The sequence below is a fragment of the Ruditapes philippinarum genome, unplaced genomic scaffold, assembly GCF_026571515.1.
Source record: "Ruditapes philippinarum isolate M1 unplaced genomic scaffold, ASM2657151v2 ctg11943_1_1_1_1, whole genome shotgun sequence".
Taxonomy (NCBI): domain Eukaryota; kingdom Metazoa; phylum Mollusca; class Bivalvia; order Venerida; family Veneridae; genus Ruditapes; species Ruditapes philippinarum.
The window spans coordinates 19785-28743 of record NW_026863154.1 but is presented as its reverse complement, the minus strand read 5'-3'; the positions used below and the strand labels follow the sequence as shown (position 1 = coordinate 28743).

Genomic DNA, 8959 nt, shown 5'->3' with positions numbered 1-8959 from the left:
CCTTTTTTTTTTTTTTAAAAAGTTTGCCCGGAACTACTTCTCTTGTCCCACTAATGCAATTTCAATGATCTGACTCAAGTCCTTGCCATATGCGGGGGTTTTACCGTTGAATTTTTAGCCTTGATTAGGCCCATTATAAAAGGTGTTTTTTAGGTCACCTGAGCATGCTCAGGGTGAGCTTTTAGGATCGATGATTGTCCGTCATCCGTTGTCCGTCTGTTCACATTTTGTTGTTAACACTCTAGCGGTAGCATTTTTGCCTCAATCATCATCAAACTTGGTTAGGATGCTTATGTAGTATATAGCTCGGATGAGTTCGAACATGGGTCATCTCGAATGAAAAACTAGGTCACAAGAGCTAAAAATAGAAAAACCTTGTTAACACTCTAGAGGTCACATTTTTGCCTCAATCATCATCAAACTTGGTCAGGATGCTTGTCTAGGTGATAGCTTGCATGAGTTCGAACATGGGTCATCTCAGGTGAAATAGAAGGTCACTGGAGCTAAAAATAGAAAAACCTTGTTAACACTCCAGCGGTCACATTTTTGCCTCAATCATCATCAAACTTGGTCAGGATGTTTTTCTAGATGATAACTCGGATGAGTTCGAACATGGGTCATCTCGGATGAAAAAGTAGGTCACCGGAGCTAAAAATAGAAAAACCTTGTTAACACTCTAGCGGTCACAATTTTGTCTCAATCATCATCAAACTTGGTCAGGATGTTTGTCTAGTTGATAGCTTGGATGAGTTTGAACATTGGTCATCTCGGATGAAAAACTAGGTCACAGGAGCTAAAAATAGAAAAATCTTGTTAACACTCTAGTTGCTACTGTTTTGATCCAAATATCCTGTAAATTGGTCTGAAAGTTTGTTTTGATGATTTCTAAGTCAAGTTCGAACATGGGTCATCTTGGATGAAAAACTAGGTCACACCGCCCAAATATTGAAAAACCTTGTTAACATTCTAGTGGTCACATTTTCAACTCAATTATCATCAAACTTGGTCAGGATGCTTGTCTAGGTAATTGCTCGGATGAGTTCTAAATTGCATGTGAAACTAGGTCACCGGAGCTAAAAATAGAAAAATCTTGTTAACACTCTAGTTGCTACTGTTTTGATCCAAGTATACTGGAAATTGGTCTGAAAGTTTGTTTTGATGATTTTTAGGTCAAGTTTGAATATGGGTCACCTGGGTAAAAAACTAGGTCACACTGCTCAAATATGGATAATCCTTGTTAACACTGTAGTGGTCACATTTTTGACTCACCTGTCATGAGACTTGGTCAGAATGCTTGTCTAGATAATTGTTTGGATGAGTTTGATGGGTCAGGTGAGCGATCTAGGGCCAACATGGCCCTCTTGTTCTTAGTGTTGCCAGATACGCAAAAGTTTGTCCGGACTACTCCTCATAAACTACTGGTGCAATTTTATCCAAACTTTACCGGAATGATCAGTTCCAAGTTTAGTTGTGCACTGTCCGTCTGTCTGTCATCAAACTTGGTCAGGATGCTTGTCTAGGTAATTGCTCGGATGAGTTCTAAATTGCATGTGAAACTAGGTCACCGGAGCTAAAAATAGAAAAATCTTGTTAACACTCTAGTTGCTACTGTTTTGATCCAAGTATACTGGAAATTGGTCTGAAAGTTTGTTTTGATGATTTTTAGGTCAAGTTTGAATATGGTCACCTGGGTAAAAACTAGTCACACTGCCTCAAATATGAGATAATTCCTTGTTAACACTGTAGTGGCACATTTTTGACTCACCTGTCATGAGACTTGGTCAGAATGCTTGTCTAATAATTGTTTGGGAATGAGTTTGATGGGTCAGGTGAGCGATCTAGGGCCAACATGGCCCTCTTGTTCTTAGTGTTGCCAGATACGCAAAAGTTTGTCCGGACTACTCCTCATAAACTACTGGTGCAATTTTATCCAAACTTTACCGGAATGATCAGTTCCAAGTTTAGTTGTGCACTGTCCGTCTGTCTGTCCGTCAGTCATAAAATTTGTCCCAACATGAAATTGGCCATCATGAGGCAACACATGTGATAACTGATCGCTCTTGTGAAATTAAAAAGGTTTATTAACATTTCAGCTGTCATATGCTGAGTATTTTCAAAATGGACAAAGTTTCTGGATACTTCCTACTGGGGAGATTTATTCTGCAGAGGCCATGAGGAAAATTCTCAATGATGAAATGGTTGACACAATCATGGCTTTTGCCGAGTCGTACAATAAACTAGAGCTCACAGATCTAGAGACAGCTTTGTTCTCAGCTGTTAGACTAACTACAACAAGTATGGTTCTTTTGTTATCTTCTTCCTTGTGAGTTTAAAATCACATCAAATACTGTTATAGTCAAATGTTAACTTTGCAGCTCGAACTGGTTAAAGCAGGCCTAAATATACTAAATATGGTTGTAGTCGTCACTTGAACTAGAAAATGCTCAGCATTCATAAACTAGCTTATTAAATTCGAGAGATGAATGCATTTACGTCAAAATTGACCCAGTCTTTTGAGGGCATTGGATTTAATACTGGATGATATTTCAAAAATCTTGTAAAAAACTATAATTATATAGGCTTAGAGTTAATATAATTGTATAACATGACTGAGTAGACACCTACTTAGTTTGTACATAAAGTTAAGTTTATACAAATAATGCTTCTGTGTTCAGAATTGGCGCATTTGTAAGAAAGAGGTCACTTGGATTGCTCAGAATCTTATTTTCTATTTTTGTCATATACGAGGGTTGTTCAAAAAGTAATAGGACTGCAGCTCTACTGTTCACATTTTTTCATCTACGTACACGAGTTTACAAAAATCGAATATCGGAATGTGTCCTCTATATACAGTGAAAAAATCAATACAATATGTTTAAAAATAACAATTCTGTACAACGTACAAATGACAAGGGGTACGCGACCCGGCGCACGCTAATAGTTAAATAAATGACGTTCATGACGTCGCAAAATAAATTCAAAATGTAAACAGCGTCATTCTTTCTAAAATTATTCTCCACAATGTTCTAGGTGATTGAATCATGTAACAATTACCAGAACTCATTTGTCGAAAAAAAGCAATCACATTTTCATTTCTTTATTCGAAACATGCCCGGTGGCCGGCAACTTTCGGTTTGATCTCGTGATTTTGAGTATTCTGGAAGCTAAACGGCCATGGACATATAATGTAAATGACATAAGTGATGTATATTATTATTTACACATGGCCATCTTACATTCTTAAAACAATATGATATGTACAGTAAATTAAAAATGCTTATTAATTGAAAATATTCTCTTCTTTGAGCACAGGCTATCATTTATTAAACGAAATCGAGAAAAATTGATACTATAATTACCTTGTATCATTATCAAATTTATTCAATGATAACAACAAACACACACACATTATATATACTAATAAAATAAAATAGTTTGTTTAAAACAAATTTCCCCTATTCAATAATTTTCTTAAAACTGAAACAGTATACCCGATGCAAACATCAAACATGCCGGACAGTTTGCGTCTGTATATTCGCCGTTACTTTTGTAGAGCTATTGGCAATTAACGTCTCTAACGTCCGTCAATTTTCCGCTTTCTCCTAGCCCTTCGTGTCTGTGATCTCATATTCACCATCTTTGAACTGCTTTTCCACGTGAAAACGAGTGTCCTTATGCCTAATTATTGTTCTGTGAAAATTTAATCTTTTCATACGTAGCCGTAAGGAGTACGGGCCTATCTGTGGCAAAATTTAATGATCGTACACGTTTGAGTTTTTCACAAACGTCATTTTTCTACATTAACGGGGTATTAAAGTCACTTTCTGTTCAAAACGTTATAGTTTAGCGATTTCTTGTCTGAATGACGTCAAATTTGGACAACATGACACTTTAATATGATAAAATGTCGTTGGTGAAAATATTAGGGGGAAAAGACAAACATATTATGAATACACTGAAAGTACAAATTAGGTCAAAATATTTTTGATGCGCTGCGCCGGGTGCGTGTTACCATGGTTTTTTAATATCACAGGGAAACACGGTTTAGCGCAATAATTCAATAAACTTATGCTGAAGTTGTAGAAAACAGTTAACTATTGCCGTGGATATGAAAATATTTAAAATCTAATGGAATTTGGAGACATAAGACTCTTAGTCCTATTACTTTTTGAACAACCCTCGTATATCTTATTCACTGACCATTATTACAAAGTTTTACATCAATTCTTTACATGAAGCGTTAAATTCAATTAGGTCAAGGTCAAGGATGTACAAGGACAAAAAACGATATTCTTAAACTTTTAGAGCCTTTATTGATATACAGTTATACCAAATGGATGTCTATTATTTGGGGTTTGATGTTATTATGGTCAAGGTCACTAACACTTCTAATAGATTATGCTTCTTTTTTATACCTTAGAAGGGGTTTGAGGTAACTAGTGTCAAGGTTTATGTCACTCAGTCTAGAAATCAATTCATCCACTTTATGCCATACCTTTGATATAACTTTCCAAAAGCTTCATCATGGATGAAGCCACCTATGCTATAAATTGATTTTATTTTATACCTGTTAATAATTTTCTACATTAACTGCTTGTATCACATACATAAATATGACTTGAAAGAGAGAAAATATGACCTGACAGAGAAAAAATGTGACCTAGACTTGATAGAGAAAAAATGTGACCTAGACCTGATAGAGAAAAAATGACCTGACAGAGAAAAAAATGTGACCTAACAGAGAAAATATGACCTGACAGAGGGAAAATATGACCTGACAGAGAAATATGACCTTACAGAGAAAATATGACCTGACAGTGAGAAAATATAACCTGACAGAGAAATATGACCTTACAGAGAAAATATGACCTGACAGAGAGAAAATATAACCTAATAGAGAAATATGACCTGACAGAGAAATATGACCTGACAGAGAAAATATGACCTGACAGAGAAATATGACCTGACAGAGAAATATGACCTGACAGGGAAAATATGACCTGACAGAGAAATATGACCTGATAGAGAAAATATGACCTGACAGAGAAAAAATGTGACCTAGACCTGATAAAGAAAAAATGACCTGACAGAGAAAAAAATGTGACCTAACAGAGAAAATATGACCTGACAGAGGGAAAATATGACCTGAGAGAGAGTGAATAGGACCTAACAGAGAGAAGGTATGACCTGACAGAGAAAATGTGACCTTTCAGAGAAAATATGACCTGACAGAGAAAATGTGACCTGACAGACAGTAAATATGACCTGACTGAGAAATTATGACCTGACAGAGAAAATATGACCTGACAGAGAATAAATTTGACCTGACAGAGAATCAATGTGACCTGACAAAGAAATTATGACCTGACAGAGAGAAAATACGACCTGACAGAGAGAAAATATAACCTGACAGAGAAATATGACCTGACAGAGAAAATATGACCTGACAGAGAATAAATGTGATGGTAGGCCTGACAGAGAAATTATGACCTGACAGAGAGAAAATATGACCTGACAGAGTGAAAATATAACCTGACAGAAAAATATGACATGACAGAAAAAAATGACCTGACAGAGAATAAATATGGTGGTAGGCCTGACAGGGAAATTATGACCTGACAGAGAAAATATGACCTGATAGAGGAAATACGACCTGACAGAGAGAAAATAGGACCTGACAGAGAGAAAATAGGACCTGACAGAGAGAAAATACATGTATGTATTGTGTAAGAGTATGATAGGACTGATATTATTCATAGGCAGACATGATGACATTATGTTTAAAAGGAGTTAAGTTACAGCGGAATTATTGGCAAATTTCAAGAATTGATGAAAATCACTAAAATATTCTCTAGCTTAAATATCAACCAACCTGTCATTAAATTCTACCTCTGCATAATTCGCTTATATTTCCCCAAGGGAAATGTCTGGAATTTTGAATTTGCTAATTTTCGACATGGAACAGTAGTTCTAAAACAATGAGGTACATGCATATACATGTAATAAATGGGTAATTGTGAGATTTACATCATCTAGTATTTATATATACATGTATATTTTATAGAATTTACTACAATGGATCACACTTTTTAGCTTCCAAACCTTGTGGCATTATATTGAAGCAAAATTCACTCAAGTCAAAAACAGGTTGATAATCAATATAATCCTGTAATGAACAACCTCCTTATTTTTATACAAGCATTAATATTTTGGTAAGAATTTATTTCTACTTTTTTATATCTGTTTTCTCTCCTTTGATCTTTTTAACTATTTAGTTGTATAAATGTTTCTGTATTTTTTTTATTTTTCTGGCTGGAAAACTCATTACCCAGCTGTATAGTATTAAGTTTCTTATAAATAATACTTTATTTTGTTTTATATATTTTTCTAGCTGGAATTGAGTTAGAAGATAAGGACAAAGTTAATCAACTTTACTCGCATTTACTGGATACTCTTGCGTTTGAAATGAAGAGAAATCATCCCAGTAATCACATGCTGTTGCTGATAGATATGTTCAAACTTGTACCATTGATAGAATCAATCAATAGGATTCAAAGCGAAATAATTGCAAATTTCTCCCTGAAGAGATTTAGTAAGTAGTAGTTATTTTACTTATCTGCAAGAATGATGACTAATTGTATGTTGTGAAGATAGGTGAAGGGAAAATGGGATGAAATGGTTGATATAGAAAATAAAAATGCTGGTCAGTTATTACATCCTTATGATTGAAAGGTCCTTATCTAATATTTATAAGGATGGAAATTCAGCCCCATTCCCTTCTTCAATTCATATTTTACCCATTTTTTTTAAAGATTAAACAAGAAATGTCGAACGACACATATGCCCCCCTTTCTAGCCCTTGACTCACATTATTGGTGTTTTTTTTTTTATAGAAATAAATGGGTACATAGAAGTGTTCAGCTATGGATAAAAAGAAAAATAATGAAGACTTTGTTATAAATAGTTTTCAAGATATTGAGAAATTTTAGGCCTCTGTGACCTAGACCTTTGAACTAATGACCCAAAATCAAGAGGGGTCATCTAATAGTAATGACCAATCAAAATTAGAAATATGAAGACTTTGTTATAAATAGCTTTCAAGATAATGAGCGGAAACCATACAAACATTTAAGAACCCTGTGACCTTGACCTTTGACCTTGTGACCCCAAAATCTATAGGGGTCATCTTCTAGTTATGACCAATCAATATGCATAATATGATGACCTTGTGATGAATAGTTTTCAAGATAATCAGGGGAAACCATGTGGTCTACCAACGGACCGACTGACGGACGGACAGACAGACAGACAGACATTAGCAAAACAATTAACCCCCTCTTCTTCAAAGAGGGGCATAAAAACGACACACCATGATATTAAAGAAAATGTTCTTTTACCTGTGTAAAGCAGGATCTTAACAATATTATATTGAAATTTACTTTTTTGCAAATGCTATGTGTAATGCTTAACATTATAAGTGTTGTTGGTGACAAAATTCATGCAAATTTCCCTCCCTTAGGGCCCCTGGCCCTAATACCCTATTACATTTTCAGGTAATTAGGGCCATGGCATTCTTTTAACATTTAGTCATTATTTTGATCAGAATATAGAATTGTGTCGCTAAATCATCAAAATGCTACCATATTAAAGAATTGGAAAGTCAAGGAAATCTCACTATTTTCTACCTCAGATTTCAAAATTTTCAGTCTATAGGAAGGAACACTTCTCCCACACCCATTTTGTTCACTTGTACAGATGCTGGAACCAATCTTCCCACCTCTGTCTCATGCTACCCTCCTCCCCCCACCCCCACCCCAGCCGGCCTTGTTCTGTTACTGCCAACTTATTTAAAAGCAGTGTAAGGGATCATATATGGTAGCAATGATTTGAGGTGTTCACCATGCAACCATGAGTTTTAGCACTACTTTTATCTTTTATGTGTTTGCTTAATTTGTTAAGAGTGTTTAATTAAGATCAAAATAATCAATGTAGAAAAATATGTTTATGAGAATTAATGTGCCAGATGTTGTCTTATTTAAAGATGTATAAATAGTTTGAATCAAATTGTGTATGAATAAATAAACAATTTCCACTCTTTCACCAGAGGCTGATATATGGCCCCATTCCCAAATCCAAAATAACCTCTATTTTTCCCAATTTCAAAAGATACAACTAACCTGATATATCTTCTAAGAAAAATTGAACTGCTTTTTGCCAAATGTTTCTTTAAAAAAATGACAGGTTATAATGTGATCATATAATACATGAATAAAACTCAAACAATCATGTCTAAGGTTGTTTTTAAACTTTTCGAATTTTCAAAAATTGCTACACAGTTTTTCTCTATTAAGTTAGCCCAAAATAGCTGGAAAATACCGCTACTTATGAAATACAATAGAACCTCACTAATGACTGCATGTGGTTCTGAAGAATAATGATTTTTAATAGTCAGGGGTGGGTGGTTTTGATTTTGGATTACCTCCAAAAATACCGCCTCCGTGGGGGCGTCCATGGCCGAGTGGTTAAGGTGGTTGACTTCAAACCACTTGCCCCTCACCGCTGTGGGTTCGAATCCCGACAGGGACTTTTTTCAAGTGAGGAAGCTTTCCAGCTAGCTTACGGAATGTCTGTGGTTCTACTCAGGTGCCCGTTCGTGCCTGAAATAATGCATGGAAGGGCACCTGAGGTCTTCCTCCACCAGTAAAGCTGGAATGTCGCGATATGACCTATACTGTGTCGGTGTGACGTAAAACCCAAAACAAACAAAACCGCCTCCGTGGTCAAGGGGTTAGAGTCAATGACTTCTAATCCAGTTACCTCTCTGGCGTGGGTTTGATCCCTGGGAGATGCTTTGGTAGTTAAGCACGGAGGAAGGTAGTGTAGTACTGGTGTAGCTCTCCAGGAACGATGGTTAGGAAACTACCCGCCTATATGACTGAAATACTGTTGGGGCAAAGGC

The 8959-nt window shown here is 35.7% G+C and overlaps 1 protein-coding gene across 1 annotated transcript; it reads left to right on the top strand.

Annotated features, from left to right (window-relative positions):
- The first annotated feature begins 1811 nt into the window (after positions 1-1811).
- LOC132721291 (nuclear receptor subfamily 1 group D member 2-like) lies at positions 1812-6600 on the top strand. Its single transcript, XM_060705572.1, has 3 exons — positions 1812-1829; positions 2094-2295; positions 6392-6600. Exons 1-3 carry the CDS (start codon positions 1812-1814, stop codon positions 6598-6600), a joined length of 429 nt encoding a protein of 142 aa, XP_060561555.1.
- Positions 6601-8959: the final 2359 nt, after the last annotated feature.